Source organism: Mytilus californianus, unplaced genomic scaffold (assembly GCF_021869535.1).
Source record: "Mytilus californianus isolate M0D057914Y unplaced genomic scaffold, xbMytCali1.0.p SCAF_12, whole genome shotgun sequence".
NCBI lineage: Eukaryota > Metazoa > Mollusca > Bivalvia > Mytilida > Mytilidae > Mytilus > Mytilus californianus.
Window position 1 is genome coordinate 64207840 of NW_026262604.1, and position 18542 is coordinate 64226381.

Here is an 18542-nt window from a genome sequence, read left to right on the forward strand (position 1 = left end):
TGCAGAACGACGACATTCTGAACCATCCCAGAACTGTTTAAGTACAGTAGCTGAGTCTTAGGGTTTAAATTGTGAAAAAAAACTAGTTTCAGTCCTGACATAGTCCGGACGGTAGTTCCAAAGAGTACAAGCTATAAAGTTAGATACCTGACCGAGTCAAACGAAAGACTTGATAATGTGTGCTGCTGATTATTTGCTAAGCACGTGACAGTAAGGAATAAGAGCAAAGACTGGTCGGTGTGGAGACAGAATAATGTGATCGGGTAGAGTGACATGTCTTCTTGTTGACTGTTACCGTGTGTTAAGGTGTCGGTTTAGTACAAAGCCCGGTTCATATTCACAAGGCATAACGTGTTCTCGTCCTCACAAGTCACGTGACGGTAAACACTAATACATCCATCTTTCCCTCAATCAATCGGTTGTATCATGTGAAGCAGTACGTAATAGAACTCGCTGTTAAAAAAATTTGTTCGTTTTAGTCGCAGCTTTAGTTTTCACACAGTAATTGACCATGTGACCTATACAACACGCTGATGTAGCTATCTAATAAATTTGGCAATTTCAGATTTATTTCGGCAAAAATAGAAAACAGAATTGAATAAATAAATAACAGAATATCGTCTAAATAAATAACAGAATGTCTTCTAAATGAATAACAGAATATCGTCTAAATAAATAACAGAATCGTCTAAATAAATAACAGAATATCATCTAAATAAATAACAGAATATCGTCTAAATAAATAACAGAATCGTCTAAATAAATAACAGAATATCGTCTAAATAAATCACAGAATATCGTCTAAATAAATAACAGAATATCGTCTAAATATAAGTGTACATTAATTTTGTATTAGTACAGCAACATACATGTAGTCAGTATTGATTCACTAATTTCCAAAGAGGACGGTCGTGTGTTTCTGTACTTCATGTGTAGTCTTTTTGTATGTACACACTTGTCTTGTTAATTTGATGTACACACTTGTCTTGTTAATTTGATTTACACACTTGTCTTGTTAATTTGATGTACACACTTGTCTTGTTAATTTGATGTACACACTTGTCTTGTTAATTTGATGTACACACTTGTCTTGTTAATTTGATTTACACACTTGTCTTGTTAATTTGATGTACACACTTGTCTTGTTAATTTGATTTACACACTTGTCTTGTTAATTTGATTTACACACTTGTCTTGTTAATTTGATGTACACACTTGTCTTGTTAATTTGATGTACACACTTGTCTTGTTAATTTGATGTACACACTTGTCTTGTTAATTTGATGTACACACTTGTCTTGTTAATTTGATTTACACACTTGTCTTGTTATGTACACACTTGTCTTGTTAATTTGATTTACACACTTGTCTTGTTAATTTGATGTACACACTTGTCTTGTTAATTTGATGTACACACTTGTCTTGTTAATTTGATTTACATTGTTAATTTGATGTACACACTTGTCTTGTTAATTTGATGTACACACTTGTCTTGTTAATTTGATGTACACACTTGTCTTGTTAATTTGATGTACACACTTGTCTTGTTAATTTGATGTACACACTTGTCTTGTTAATTTGATGTACACACTTGTCTTGTTAATTTGATGTACACACTTGTCTTGTTAATTTGATTTACACACTTGTCTTGTTCATTTGATTTTTGAAAAACATGCTGCCCTGCACACTTTTGTCAAAATGACATACCCTTCATATAAAGTGGACCGGTAGTTCTTGAGCTCTCTTACTACAGCTATACTTATCAAGTCCACATAGATGTGGTAGATATTTCTAAAAGCGTTTGTCCTATATGTATTTATAATTGCCCGAGCTGAAATTTTACAATTTAGAATGAATAATACTACTATACGACTGTGTAATGTTTATTGTAATGCTATTTATTTCAATACAAAATTGTGGCTAACGTGTTAAACCAGCAGATCTGTGAACATTGATTATAATTCATGAAATTCTGTGTTAAGGAAACTAGTTTAAAAGCATTAACACATTAGCAAAAGAATTTTTACATGTGATGCGGTATATTTTTTATTGATAGAAGTTTGTCATTAATTTTTTACAGTTTTACATCGATGCTCTAATGGTTTTATGACCAATGTGTTGGAAGTAAATGCTAGATTGTGATTTAAGATAGTGTATAACGACCTGTCTCCATGTAAAACTTAAAATATTAATCTGTCATTAAAAATATAAGTCACAGTACAGTAATGTGTCAAGCACCATAAATCAGAGAATGTAAAAATATAGGTCACACTGACAAAGGATATGCCTAAAATATCATGCGTGTAAACATTGCACGCTTTGAACCTTTAATTTGGTTCTTCTTTTAAGGATGTTTTTCACTCTAATGTTCATCATTTCGGAATGTTTTGCACTTAAATATTGGCTAGGGTATAGTAAAATGTCTTCTTCTCTTGTAATTCCCAATCCTGCAGTACATCCCTTGCTGAAGAGGGGCGTCCTTTTGGCCGTGCGGCACGTATACATACGCAGCCACGTGTGGTCAGAATGGGTACGTTTAATGTGATGTCTCGTGCAAGAAAAGTATTAATCTATACATCCTTACATCAAAATAAAATGTCCTTTCTGTACAGTCGAATTCACACTGGTTTACAATAAGATTTGACACTGATTCGTCCAACAATACAGCTTAATAACCATGACCCTTGAAACTTTCATATGAAACACGATTTGATCAGATAGAATATATATATATGCGAATCCATGACCTAAAGTTTTTTTTTATTTTAACAAATCTTTATTACACAAAGATAAGCCTACACATACCTTTGAAAGAATTACAGTTTAATGATCACTTTAATATTATTTGTTTTTGATTTGTTGACAATATACCGATCCTTAGATGGAATGGAATATTTATGTCTTACAGGGGATTAATTTGATTATATTTCGTTTTTTAATTTGACGTCACGCAACTTAACCTGTCTGAAATACACGCAAACAGATGGAAAACCCAAGGACACTAACGATCATTTAGTTCGAACTAATACCCTTAAGCTCACCGTACGGCCTTCAACAATCTGCAAAATAATACCGGAGTGGAAGTTTAAAAAGGTCCCGGGATAACAAAACGGGGAATAATTTGTAGGAGAAAAACAGCTGCCCGATTTAAGCAAATACTGAGCATTCTATGAGAACAAAAATTATGTCAGAAGGCAACATCTGGCCACTGGCTTAACACAGTTGTATTAGGACTGTGGTTAAGTAAAAGAAATATTTTACTTTTTTCAAAACAATTGTATGCGGCGGTGAACTCGTTCAAGTCCTAAGTTAACGTGAGTCATTTGCTAATGAAAGGTTTATAAAAAGTAGATTTTTTATGGAACACTGAGGTTTTTCTACCCAAGGCAAATCTATCCTCAATTGTATTTGTCACAACTTTTCGTTATTTGTGGTTTTCAATGCTTTTCAACTTCATATTTGATGTGGCCTTCTAAATGTTTTGATGCGCACACTACCGGCGAGTCTTCGGTAGACAGAATTAAAATTGCTAAAAAGTGGGACCAAAAAGGGGAGGAGGGGGGCTTTCCCCGCCCGTTCTCTACGCCTCTGTTGCCAATCGACAATTGTTTAGAAAAGTGTTTTAGTGTATGTATCTTAGATTCGTTGTTGAGCAAGATACGATACAATTTGATTGATATACATAATCGCGTATGTCCACGCGTCGTTTACAAAGTCAAAGATCTGTCAATGCTCTGTTGAACTTTTTGTTCTTTTTTCATAACATAAACCAATGATATTCCCGCCTAGACTTGTAAAGATTTTTTTCAAAAAATCAATGTATATATTATTACATTACGGAAAATTCTGAAGTCCCCTAAAATGTCTTCAGGACAAATTGAAAACCATCTGGTATTGTCAGTTTTTAATTCTATAATACTCGAAATATCGATTTTCTTACTATTGTAAGTTAATATAACCTGATTTGAGAAAAACCTAGTGGTAAAGACCTGTTATGGTTCGCTGAACATATTTGTCGTTTGATTTATCTAAGAAACAAACTGCTATCCACTCTGCAAGAAATCAATCAAGGGTAACACATAAGATCATTACCATGAACTTTATAATTAAGTCAGCAAGTTAATTCCATTAAATGATTTCAATGCTTAGGGAGCTACCATTTGATTTTTATGGGGGAGGGGGGCTAGGATGAAAGTTGAAAAAAAATAGGCAGGACAGGAGTTTTGAGTAAAAACAACAGACAGGATGAGACACTTTGCAAAAAACAAAGGCAGGATGACAATTTATGTAAAAAAAAAGTCAGGATAAACCAAAAAAAAAAAAAAGGCAGGACCGAATAGAGTGAAAAATAAATAAAAAGGCAGGACAGAGATTACAACTAAAAAAAAAAAATGCAGGACAAAATTTTTCATCCTAGCCCCCCCCCCCCCCCCCCCCCCCCATAAAAATCAAATGGCAGCTCCCTTATATTGGGTATACACAAATGTATTGCAAGGCACCATCGCGGAAGAGAATTATGAATCCACAATTCTTTTCGTTCATTAACGTTAATGGAGTAGATATGTTCTGTTTACAAATAATAAATGTTTAAAGTTTCCTCGATTGGACATACAAATCATAACTACTGTGGGTTTCTATTGTCAAGAGATTACATTCAAATAGATCCAATCTACGCCGTTTATACTGTAATGCATATGATAAATGTTTTCAACTTTGCCTTTGTTTCTTGAGCAAATATTTGTTAAACTGAACATAGCTAGGATCAGTATGTAATTATAAAATATCATTGGTGATAATTGTTAAGATACATAATTAATGAACTTTACAAAACGTAAACTCCAACTATGAATTGTTTTGCATCAAATGTGAGCAATTTCCAATAAGCAAATAGCCATGGCGAATGAAATATTGGAAAAGATTTTATGAATTAGTCAGTTTGAAAACGACCAGAGGCAAATAAATTTACCTTTAGACTATATGTTACATACACTTTAAGTTTCACGAAATAGTTGCTTAAGATATAACATTGATTAAAAAATAAGCAAAATGAGTTAATTTCATTGAGCCGAACAATTTTTGTCCTTACTCTTAAATACAAAGCGTGGCGGAGATGCAACATATAAAAATTGTCCAGTCTATGATTTGAAATTTAGGCCAACAGCGTTAAATCTGCAAATTTGCAGTAGCAAATTTTGTTCTTCCTCAGGAGGATTCGAACTCGTGGAAACTTCGCCTATACTGTGTCCTGACCACTCGGCCAACTAGTTTATATATTATAGCTTTCGTTATTCAAGTAATGCCTTTCCTCGTTGGCTTTATCTAGGATTGTATCACAGTACGTGATGTATAATACTGTATGTATATAGTGCATTTTTAATATAAAGTGTATTACATGTTTTGTACATTGTTTATTACATGTACTTATAATCCGATTAAATATCAATATATTGTGGCCAGATTTAAGAGAAATACAAATCATTGAATAAGTTTAAGTAAGTCATCTAGTTTAAACTTTAGCTGATAATCTTAAAAACAGAAATTCAGTAACGTCTCTATGTAGAAACGTTTTGCGATGTAGTGTCACATATTGCACACAAACCATTTCTATACATTTGTATTACACAAAACAGTGTGAGTTTTTACCCAAGATGCATTAAAAAATTGGAAACTAATGGTGTTGGGTTGATTTACAAATTAAACAAATACCCCAACCTTTATTCTTCGAGTTATGACCAACATCACACTCGTTTATTTGATGAACAAAAATACATATATGAGGGTCTGGGTGGGGTTTTCAGAATCGAGAAAAATTGCCTAAAAATTAAAGAATATAGAGAAATGTAAGATCCCCCTCCAGACCCTTATACATAAATGTTGATGGTGATACAGAAAAACGCGTTACAATAAAATATTACCTTCTACATATATGACTACAAAGAAACTATGGAATTCTGATTAATACCGAAACATGTTTGTGTCTCCCTCTCCTCGGGAGCCTCGGCATTGATAGTAATTCAAATCTTAACGGTGTTGCATAATTTGTCACCCGGAATATGTTAACTAAACGGTATCGGTTTTATTTACAATTGAGGACTTTTTGGTAGCCTGTAGTTGATTGTTCCCATTATTGCGCTTTTGGTCTTTGGTGGATATTTGTCTCATTTGCAATCATCAAGATCTCCTTATTTTTTAAACTTATTTGTCATTCAGCGAATTAGGTGTAAACAATAGGTTTTTTATAGTCTGTTGAATTCCAACGCATCTTTTCGTAGAGCTGAATGTATTGTGTAGAAACAGTATCTATTGTTGAATATCTAGATGTCATTTGATTTTTTGTATTTGTTTATTGTTGTCCAATCAGCGTACGTTAATACCCTACGCCTACTATGATTTCTTCATTTTAACTATATCTGCAATTTATATTTCAGATAATGTGAAGGATGGGTGAATCAGAAAATGAGAAATTCCTAAAGAATTTAAAGACACTTATTAAAAGACGAGACATTGAAAAAATAAAGACTTTAATCAATAACCCGAAATTTGAGGTTAATGTGCGTGATGTCACACAAGATTTACAGACGCCAATGATGAAATTGTGTTATAGTGAGATACCGGACTCAAGTTTAATGGCTATTATGGATTTGCTCTTGGAACGCTATGCTGACTTAAACCTACAGGATTCTTCCGGGAAAACTGCGATGATGCATGCGTGTTTGGCGAGACGAACGACAATAGCAGACTATATTATAAGTGATCCTACTTCGAGACTGGAAATGTTTGACTTTGATGGAAATTCCGTTTTGTCGCATGCTGTTAAAAACATTGACTATATCATAACTAAACGGATCTTAGAACATCCAGCTGGTATTAGTTTGCTAGAAATATATAACAGTAATGGTAAGTCGTTATCAAGTGTAGAAATATATAACAGTACTGGTAAGTCGTTGTTATCATGTGTAGAAATATATAACAGTAATGGTAAGTCGATGTAATCAAGTGTATAAATATAAAACAGTAATGGTAAGTCGTTGTTATCAAGTGTATAAATATAAAACAGTACTGGTAGAAATATATGACAGTAATGGTAAGTCGATGTAATCAAGTGTAGAAATATATAACAGTAATGGTAAGTCGATGTAATCAAGTGTAGAAATATATAACAGTAATGGTAAGTCGATGTAATCAAGTGTAGAAATATAAAACAGTAATGGTAAGGCGATGTAATCAAATGTAGAAATATATAACAGTAATGGTAAGTCGATGTAATCAAGTGTAGAAATATATAACAGTAATGGTAAGTCGATGTAATCAAGTGTAGAAATATATAACAGTAATGGTAAGTCGTTGCTATCAAGTGTAAAAATATAAAACAGTAATGGTAAGTCGTTGCTCTCAAGTGTAGAAATATAAAACAGTAATGGTACGTCGTTGTTATCAAGTGTAGAAATATATGACAGTAATGGTAAGTCGTTGTTATGAAGTGTAGAAATATAAAACAGTAATGGTAAGTCGTTGTTATCAAGTGTAGAAATATATAACAGTAATGGTAAGTCGTTTTTATCAAGTGTAGAAATATATAACAGTAATGGTAAGTCGTTGTTATCAAGTGTAGAAATATATAACAGTAATGTAAGTCGTTGTTATCAAGTGTAGAAATATAAAACAGTAATGGTAAGTCGTTGTTATCAAGTGTAGAAATATAAAACAGTAATGGTAAGTCGTTGTTATCAAGTGTAGAAATATATGACAGTAATGGTAAGTCGTTGTTATCAAGTGTAGAAATATATGACAGTAATGGTAAGTCGTTGTAATCAAATGTAAAAAAATATATGACAGTAATGGTAAGTCGTTGTTATCAAGTGTAGAAATATAAAACAGTAATGGTAAGTCGATGTTTTCAAGTGTAGAAATATATAACAGTAATGGTAAGTCGTTGTTATCAAGTGTATAAATATAAAACAGTAATGATAAGTCGTTGTAATCAAGTGTAGAAATATATAACAGTACTGGTAAGTCGTTGTAATCAAGTGTAGAAATATATAACAGTACTGGTAAGTCGTTTTTATCAAGTGTAGAAATATATAACAGTACTGGTAAGTCGTTGTTATCAAGTGTAGAAATATATAACAGTTATGGTAAGTCGTTGTTATCAAGCGTAGAAATATATACCCGTTATGATAAGTCGTTGCTATCAAGTGTAGAAATATATAACACTAATGGTAAGTCGTTGTTATTAAGCGTAGAAATATATACCCGTTATGATAAGTCGTTGCTATCAAGTGTAGAAATATATAACAGTAATGGTACGTCGTTGTTATCAAGCGTTGAAATATAAAACAGTAATGGTACGTCGTTGTTATCAAGTGTAGAAATATAAAACAGTAATGGTAAGTCGTTGTTATCAAGTGTAGAAATATATAACAGTAATGGTAAGTCGTTGTTATCAAGTGTATAAATATAAAACAGTAATGATATGTCGTTGTAATCAAGTGTAGAAATATATAACAGTACTGGTAAGTCGTTGTAATCAAGTGTAGAAATATATAACAGTATTGGTAAGTCGTTGTTATCAAGTGTAGAAATATATAACAGTACTGGTAAGTCGTTGTTATCAAGTGTAGAAATATATAACAGTAATGGTAATCGTTGTTATCAAGTGTAGAAATATATAACAGTAATGGTAAACCGTTGTAGAAAACAAAAGTCTGGGTAAATGCCACATGTCTGAGTTAAATTTAGGGTAATGATTACTATTGCATTCTTCTTTTTTTAAGTTCCACGGTTAAGACATTATCCGATATCAAACATCACATCAATTATTACTAGATACGTCACCACTCGTCAAGTTTCGGAAAATATTCTTCAACTTCATTAGTTTTCAAGGAAACAAGAACATACATTAAAAAACAATTGTTACTAAAGGCACATAAAAAAGAATGAAAATAACAGATATTTCAAAAATAAATTCAAAGATGAATAGCTAACCCATATCGCTTAGTAAACGATACGTTCATGGTCCCTTTTAAAAAAAATACAGTCGTAAATCTTATCCTCTTTATAAGAACACTACCGTTATAATTATACATAGAACATTTCACACACACACACAAACAGAAAACAATACAAAAATCTGGTAATAATACTAAGGACCAACGGCTACAAAACTTAAGAATGATGAACATCGTTTTTTTTTTCTGAATCCTGGTATATAACCGAATCTATCTTCAAAAATGGCTGCCTTTGTTACTAAAAATTAAAAATATTAAAAACATTGTTACCACACATTCATCCTTATTTAATTCCAGCAAATAGGAAAACAGGACTATCCTACCAGAAGCCATTTTCAATTTTGATCTATTTCAAAATGTATTTAAAAGTTTCTGAAAATCCATTAAAGGACCGATTTATTGATATTTTACTTAAATATAAAATGATAATTAATGGTAAGGGAACAGCTGTCAAATACTGACAACTATGAGCCTGTTGTTCAGTAGTTGTCGTTTGTTGATGTGGTTCATAAGTGTTTCTCGTTTCTCGTTTTTTATATAGATTAGACCGATGGTTTGTTTTCCTGTTTAAATTGTTTTACACTAGGCAGGACAATTGGCAATCCTGGTCAATTACGATGGGAGTCAAACGTAACGTGCAACGTACAGGGTGCAATCTCACAACCTCAGTATTGATAGGCTGGTGATACTGAAGATAAATAACTAGTATCAATTGGCCACCGCGGCCCAACTAATGATTAATAAATGTAATGTCTACTTCCTTTCAATTCTGAACTGAAATGTGTATTTACTAATTAAATCCTTACTTCATGTGTAGCAAAGATATTTTGATTAACGACAAACTGGACTCATCCGTGGTCAACTTTGTCTAGTAACATAATGACTTAGTTGTTTCATAACCAGTAATTATTTCCAAACTTTTCCATTTCAGGACAAAAACCATTACATATGGCAATAAAGAGTGGAAATAAAAAAATAATCAAAATAATAGAGCAGTTCGAAGCAAATATACCAAGAGCAAAAGTGAAAGAAAAACAAATCAAACTAGGACACGACCCGGTTCCTTCGATTTATTCACCAAGAACGGAGAGGAAACTTTTACTAAAACGAGGACCGGTTGATTCGTCTCTTGCTCTTCAATTGGAAACGTCGTCTAAAAACGATGACTCTGACCACGCTTTGACATTATCGTCTGTAAAACTCAACCGTAGCAAAAAGTGTGCAAATACTATTTTGTCACCAGATCTTATCTTACCCTCAATTTCCGAAAAGACTGAGAAAAATCGAACATGGAATATGGAATCTCCTCTTGCAAGAAGAAAAGCAAGGCGGAATTCAGTATCACTTCCTGACCTGCGCGATTCACCTCTTGTTCAGTCAGGAGAGAATACTCCGCTTATGTTAGATTTAATAGATGGACCTGATGGGGATGACGACGATGATGACACTTTTATAAATTCTGGTCGTTCTCCTAGGAAAACCACCGAGAATATTCAAAACATTCGGAAATGTATCTCAGAAAATCAGTTGTCTTTTCCAAGTATAATTAACAAAAACACAAGTAAGAATTCTCAAGTGAAACGAACTCTGACTGAATCAAGTATCTACAGCAATAGCGATGATGCTCTTTCTCGCACGATGCAGAGATTACTGTGATTGAATGTATTTTTACGAATCTTTAGTATAACTTGCATGTACGACAACAAACCATTCTTTTCACTGGACTATACACGCTTCAATCTCATATTGATTGAAGTGATACATTTTTGAAATATATCAAGACTTTTGACCAAACTAGCTTGCGTTGCTATCAAAGCATACCAAATGCAGATATAATCTCGAAGTATTACATTCTGTTTTTTTTGTTGTATTTATTCATTTTTATAACATAGTACTTATACTACACTGATAGTTGGTTTGAGAACACGAAATCAGAGTTGTTTTGTTGTAATTTTAAATGTATGTCTCTAAGATGTGTTATATTGTTATTTTTTTTTATTCAAACTAAATAGTTTGCAAAGAAAATGTATTATTCTATAGCTATTCCGCATAGAAACTGGAGACAAGAGGCGGATTTAGAGGGTTTTCAAAGGGACCCGGGCCCACCCCTTTTGTGGGAAAAATTGGTTGATTCTTAAGAGAATCACTGAAGCATGACTGAAGCGGGCCCCCTCTTAGGCAGTCAGTGCCCCCCCCCCCCCCCCCTTTTATGAAAATTTCTGGATCCGCCACTGTGAGACTGACAAACATGACCCAATTAAAAATTGGGGGTGATTTCAGGTGCTACAGAAAGGCAAGCAGGTGTGAACTGCTTTTGGTTGAACTGCTATTGCTTAAGCATGGTCAAATATGATTCTCTATATAGATATAAGAAGATGTGGTATGAGTACCAATGAGACAACTCTCCATCCAAGTCAAAATTTATAAAAGTAAACCATTATAGGTCACACTTATGAACCACATCAACAAACGACAACTACTGAACATCAGATTCCTGACTTAGGACAGGTGCAAACAAATGCAGCGGGTTTAAACGTTTTAATGGTACCAAACCTGCACCCTTTTTCTGAAACAATAGTGTAACATCACAACATAGAAAGACACACTATAAAATATCAACTGAAATAGCTTAACTCAATCAAAAAGACATATTAACACCATTGAACATACGTATACACTGAACAAATAAATTTGACCTATATATGTTACAGGCATTTTCTAAATTTAGTCATTTTGTAAAATGACTTAATTTTCAGGCAATATATAAAATGCCTAACCTTGACAGGCATTTTTAAAATGACTAAAAATACCTAGTCATTTTGTAAAATGACTGAAATTTTGAAACAGAATTCAACAAATTGCCTGTTCAGTTTTAGGCAATTTGTAGAAAACGGATATCATTGAGATGCATATGACAAAAAGTGGACAAAAGCACAACATCTTGCAAAGAAAATAACTAATGGTTTGATAGAATTAATTTATTCTTCAAAAAACAGCTGGGAAAGTCTGTATGTCATATGATATGTTCCTTTTAGTGAAACTACGTTAAGTATGTACTCACTTTGTATTATAGATAGTAAATTTATGATTATTTTGTCAAAATAGCAGAAGGACAAAATGTTCTTTCAATAGAACAAAATTTACAAACGAATTTTGGGAAAATCCAGATTCAAAACAGTGAAGTGAAGTGAAACGTATGAAGCAGAGAAAAAGAAGTTTGTTTTTAATTAACTGATTGCTGTTTGTTTGCTTTCAGTAGCAAATATTTCATGCACTTTTACGACGAGAACAATTTGGTTATAATTCATATTGGTTATTTCTGCAGTGGATTAACTTGGATAAAGGACAGAAATTTCGACTGCCTCTTGAAATGAAGGTATTTTGGATAGGGACAGAACATTCCACCTGCAGAACGGTCAAAGGATTTCTTGCCGTACAGAAAGTGTTGCATTTTACTAACATGCGGCAATATATTTTATGTTCCTATTCAGAAAGAATGAAAATTTATACATCCACATCCAAACAAATTCTCCTCCATACCATGGGTTTCGTCATACAAGGCTGTGTTTGGTTGTGATGCAAAGATATGAGTATCTTCATCTTCACTGCCTCAAGAAAATTCCTGGGTCTTTGCAATCTGATGATGTAATGAGACAGTAGTTAACTGTGTCGAAAATCGACCAAGAAGAGACAAATAACAATGCATTGACAGGGTAAGCGTCTCCTATTATAGATGCATCACCCGTCATGGGCAGATCTGCTTCAGTCCGTAAAAATCTATAAGCCAAAAGATACAAGTCAAACTAATCATGATAATGTACTTTGAATCTTTTGTGAACATATGAAAAAGAATATATTCCTGTGTGACGTGTGTGCTTATTGCGAAAACCAATGTTGTCGACCATTAAGTGTTTTATCAGAAAAGGTAATGAAAGAGCTAAATGTGTCATGGTCCAGGTTTCTCCAAATGTGGTCAAAGTGCCAAAACCAGATTTTACGCCAAACAATGTATTTGCAAAAAATCAGGACAATTATTGTGTATTAACAGTTCTGTTATCCAAACATTTTAAGAAATGACAAATAATTGTAGTTCTGTGCTTGTGTGAATTTGGAATAATTCAGTAAAACTTATTTTTGATTATTAAAGCTCTTAAATTACAAGCTTTAACATTCAGAAATTATCATAAATCTAACTGCTCTGTTGTCCAAAGCTTTCAATTGTTTTTTTAACATTTCATTCTAGAAAATAATTTCAGGCATTTTGTAAAATGTCTTTCAATATTTCCAGGCATTTTGTAAAATGCCTAGAAAAATTAGTCATTATGTAAAATACCTGAATCTTGCAGGCATTTTACAAAATGCCTAAATTTAGAGAATGCCTATAACATACATATCGTTAAAAAGTCTCAGTAGAACGTTTCATTTTTTTCAAACAACTGTGATCACTCACTCTATCACTTATTCTCTTTTTCTTACATGTACTTATTCAGAAATATTATACAGTACCAATGTCTCTAATACCATGAATACCTAGTGTTTTGTTGACGGTTCGTTGTCTTTTCCTCATGTTTGATATCTTTCGCCTCCATTTTGCATCATCCTATGGAAGCGCATATGGTACACCCCTTGTAAAGTTATTTTGTTGCAAATAAGTCGGAATTATTAGTTATGTTGTGTGTTATAAGCTGGAATCAAATCATCATGTGGAGTCAACTTGTCGGAATGTCGACTTGTTAGAATAAATGTAATGACAAAGTAATAAGAAGTCGACATGTTGAATTCAACTTGTTAACTGATTAAGTCGACAACTTGTTTATTTGATGATGAGGTTAAACCACGTGACCATTTTGGAAAAACATAGGTCTATTTTTAAATCGATTTCCATATCAGTCGTTTTTTTAATGTGCTTCCGATGTGTGTCGCTATCCAATGAATTCAAGTTCAAATTAAAGTACGAGCTGATTTTCAGAGTTATTTGCTATGAAAAGGAGAACGACAGTCAAATATCAGGGAAAAAAGTACTAAATAATAACAATATTTCGGACATAAGGGGGATATAACCACACCACTTAGTCCGGCCGTTTATTTTCCTTAGTTCTCAAACGGAAGCAGTCTTATAATAAATTCGTGAAGGATTCCACGGAACACTCTGTCTTGCATGAGATTGCTACTGTCAGTGTAAAATTGTAATGTTGACCGTAAAAAGTTCATTTTTCTGTAACATACAAGATTTTAAAAAAAGGATTTTCTGTAGATGCTTTATCTTAATCTAAAAGATTAACTTCATACAAGTTTTATAACAATTCATAGAGATTTACAAATGTATCAGGACAAAAAAGTTTTGGTATTATAGCCAATGAGACATCTCTCCACCACATACCAAATCACGGAGAAGTTAACAACTATGTGTCACTGTATGTCTTCAACAATGAGCAAAACTCTTATCGCATAGTAAGCTAAGAAAGATCCCGAAATGACAAATCTAAAAAAAAAGTAACGATCTAAATGACGAAGACGCTGACGCCATTACCGACGACGGAATAAAGGTTTGCTGTGTCTACCTTCCACTATGACTTTTTAATTTATTGTCAACAAATGAAACACTTTTAATCAACTCACACTCAAGTTACAGGGAAACGAAGGATAATATATGTTCCAATTTTCGTAAGCACAATTCCGTCCTTTTTTCCTCGAGGATGACCTACCGCATTAGACCAAATCACTGGGTTTGCAATTTCACGAATTACACGACAGGCGACTCACGTTGATCAGGATCAGCTCACTCTACCGGAGCATCGAGATCTACGCCGGATTTTGATGAATTTATATTGGCCAGTAATACCGATCTATTGAGTTAGCCAGTTGCAACTGATTTTATAGTTTTTGTTGTGCTGTTATACGGCGATCCCATGTTAGGGTTAGGGTCAAATTCCTTTCTCAAGTCAAGACCTTGTAGTTCAATGGTTGTCGTTGGTTTATGTGTTTCGTATTTGGTTTTCGTAAATTGTTTTGTTATAAATAACGCCATTAAACTTTCTCGTTTGAATTGTTTCACATTTCCACGTGGTGGCCTTTTATAGCCGACTACATGATTTGCTGAAGGCAATACGGCTGCCTATTATTACTTACATCCTTTTCATTTAAACTCTGGCGGCTAGTTGTCTCATTGGCAATCACACCACATCTCCTTACTTTATTTAGTACTGGCGTGGGCGTCTTCGTCTTTTAGATCGTTAGGTTTCTCGTTTCAATTGTTTTACATGTCATATAGGATTCTTTCATAGCTTTCTATCAGTGCGCTAAAGGTTTTGCTAATCTTCTTATTTTTATTTAGCTAGCGGATCCCTCCCCGTATGCTTCCTTTGTATATAATTCACTGCGATTCTACATAGATACTAGCTAGGAACAGGACAGTTTGGTTTTTTTGCAGTAAGTAAAACTGTTTTATCATGACAAGTTTATAAACCTCCATGAATTGTTATGAAACTTGTATCTATGCGTTATCCTTCTAGATCAAGATAAAGCAGCTAGAGAAAAACTATTAATTTATTATAATACTGATTCCGTTTGAGAACTAAGGAAAATAAACGGCCGTACTCAGTGGTCCGAAATATTGTTATTTTTGAGTACTTTTTTTCTGATATTTGACTGCCGTTCCCTCTTTCCATACCAAAATAGCTCTGAACATCAACTCGAACTTTAATTTAAACTTGAACTCAATGGCTAGCCAGGGGCGGATCCAGCCATTTATAAAAGGAGGGGGGGGGGGGGGGGGTCCTAACCCAGGATAAAGGGGGGGGGGGGTTCCAACTATATGTCTCCATTCAAATGCATTGATCGTCAAACAAAAAAAAGGAGGGTTCCAACCCCCAACCCCAACCCCCTGGATCCGCCACTGCTAGCGACACTCATCCGGAGCACATTAAACAAACGACTGATATGGAAGTCGATTTAAAAATAGACCTATGTTTTTCCAAAATGGTCACGTGGTTTTACCTCATCATCAAATAAACAAGTTGTCGACTTAATCAGTTAACAAGTTGAATTCAACATGTCGACTTCTTATTGATTTGTCATTACATTTATACTAGATAACAAGTCGACATTGTAATGCAATTTTTACTTCATCATTCCGACAAGTTGACTCCACATGATGATTTGATTCCAGCTTATAACACACAACATAACTAATAATTCCGACTTATTTGCAACAAAATAACTTTACAAGGGGTGTACCATATGCGCTTCCATAGTACAAGGACATCATTCGTAAATATAAATCAACATGCAGACATCTTATACGTTCAGGTATTTCACATCCAATATTTTATGCCAATATTTTATGGTAATATTCTTTACAAAGCAAAAAAAATGTCGGCATTCATCTCAAAAGCTAACTAAACCTTTAAACAGACTTATTTGGAAAGGATATAGTTACGATACTGTTGTCAAGTCATTAAGGATTGCACATTTTGGTATTAATATTGATTCACTCATAAGGTCTTTGCATCGGAAATAAACACATTATTCTAAAACCAGTTGTTGGCATAATACATGTACGGGTTATGTTCTTCTCATATATTTTATGATGGTATGATACTAAACCCCTAACGGGAGGGATTGTACTTGATTTTCATCTAATGAAGACATAATCTTTCAATCAGTTTAATTGAGGTTTGGAGCTGGCATGTCAGTAACTGCTAGTAGTCCTTTGTTCAATTATGTATCATTGTCATTTTGCTTAGTTTCTTTTGTTACCTATTCTGACATCGGACTCGGACTTCTTTTAAACTGAGTTTTACTGTGCGTATTGCTATGTGTTTCTTTTTTCTTCATTGAATAGAGGTATAGGGGGAGGGTTGAGATCTCACAAAACATGTTTAACCCCGCCGCATTATTGCGCCTGTCCCAAGTCAGGAGCCTCTGGCCTTTGTAAGTCTTGGATGTTTTTTTTAATTTTAGTTCATTTATATGTTTTGGAGTTTAGTGTGACGTCCATTTTCACTGAACTAGCACACAATTTTATTTAGGGGCCAGCTGAGGACCACCTCCGGGTGCGGGATTTTCTCGCTGCATTGAAGACCCATTGGTGGCCTTCGGCTGTTGTCTGCTCTTTGGTCGGGTTGTTGTCTCTTTGACATATTCCCCATTTCCATTCTCTATTTTATTATCACGGATATTAAACTGTTAAAACTATTTATGCTTTATACTAGTATAGAAAACACATGTTTATCAAAACTTTCTAAAAAAAGTTCATCGGAAGATACCGAAACCTTGTTGATAAATATTCCGTATCAACTTCACAAATAATACATGATGGTCTTGAAGTATAGATTCTAGGTAATGACGTTGTTTTTCATCTTAATTACGTGTTATAGTGTTCTTTCGGTTGGCTTTGTATATTTTTAACCTTGCTCTTTTAATTTGGTCCATTTTTGTTAATATCCTTTTGGCGTGGCTCGGTACATATACATCCCGCCAATGTGTTATGGTGTGATGGTCATTTTTTGTATTCTTGTCTTTAATTCATTTTTGCTTATGTGCTTTATTTATAGAGTGTCTATATGCCGTTTTGTTTTCTTTGTTAACAACTGTTTGTTTTATAGTGATTGAGATTAAAACACAATGTTGACTGCTGTACCCCAATTGTCTTGCTCATCTATTTTGTTATTTAAAGTTTCTATCTATCTTTATATAATTATAGTTTTCAAGATAATAGCAAAAAACGCCAAATATTGATATACATGTATATCGTTATCTAAAAGCAGGACCTCCATCATTTTTGCTGTTTATAGTGTCTATCTACCTATTGTAGTTTTCAAGACACTAAAAATTGCGATTTAAGAGCAATAACTCCAATAAGAATTTTGGCAAAAACCTTCATTGTAGATCTTGTCTTGTTGATTACTTTTGCTTTTTAAAGATTCTATCCATCTTCAATTGGAAAAAGAAATCATCATTAAAGGGCAATAACTCTACTAAGGAGTCATCTGATGATTTCGACCATTAGATTTATTTGAAGACCTTGTCTTGCTGATTTTTGCTATTTAAAATTACTTTTTATCTATTATACTTTTCACGATAATAGGCCAGAATGAAAAAAAGGTAAAATTAGTCATTTAAGTGCAATAACTCCCCATAACTAGTCGTCTGACAGTTTTGACGTTAACAGATAATAGGTAGAGCTCAACATTTTGAACATTTTTGCTTCGTCAGAATTTCTCTACCTATGGCGGTTTTCAAAATAATAGACAAAACTTGCATTTTACCCCTATGTTTTATTTTTAGCCATGTCTTCCTTCTTGGTTGGCAGGCGGGATCATTGGACACATTTTAAAACTATATACCCCCTTGATGATAGTGGACAACTTTGATTAAATTTGGCCAAGTACAGTGGAGATCACTTCTAACCTCTCATTAGAACTGTCAGAATAATCTGTCATAGAACTGTTCTAAACTGTAACTGTCAGAATCAGTTCTAGGTAGAACTGACCAAATCAGTTCTAGGTAGAACTGTCAGGATCAGTTCTAGGG

General features: G+C 33.6%; 1 protein-coding gene across 1 annotated transcript; it reads left to right on the plus strand.

Moving 5' to 3' along the window:
* Positions 1-6440: 6440 nt before the first annotated feature.
* Positions 6441-10974, plus strand: LOC127722476 (uncharacterized). Its single transcript, XM_052229318.1, has 2 exons — positions 6441-6897; positions 9940-10974. Exons 1-2 carry the CDS (start codon positions 6441-6443, stop codon positions 10662-10664), a joined length of 1182 nt encoding a protein of 393 aa, XP_052085278.1. The 3' UTR covers positions 10665-10974.
* Positions 10975-18542: the final 7568 nt, after the last annotated feature.

Coding starts and splice junctions, on each gene's coding strand:
- LOC127722476 (XM_052229318.1), top strand. CDS start 6,441: ATGGGTGAATCAGAAAATGAGAAATTCCTAAAGAATTTAAAGACACTT. Junction 6,898..9,939: donor AGAAATATATAACAGTAATG/GTAAGTCGTTAT, acceptor TTTCCATTTCAG/GACAAAAACCATTACATATG.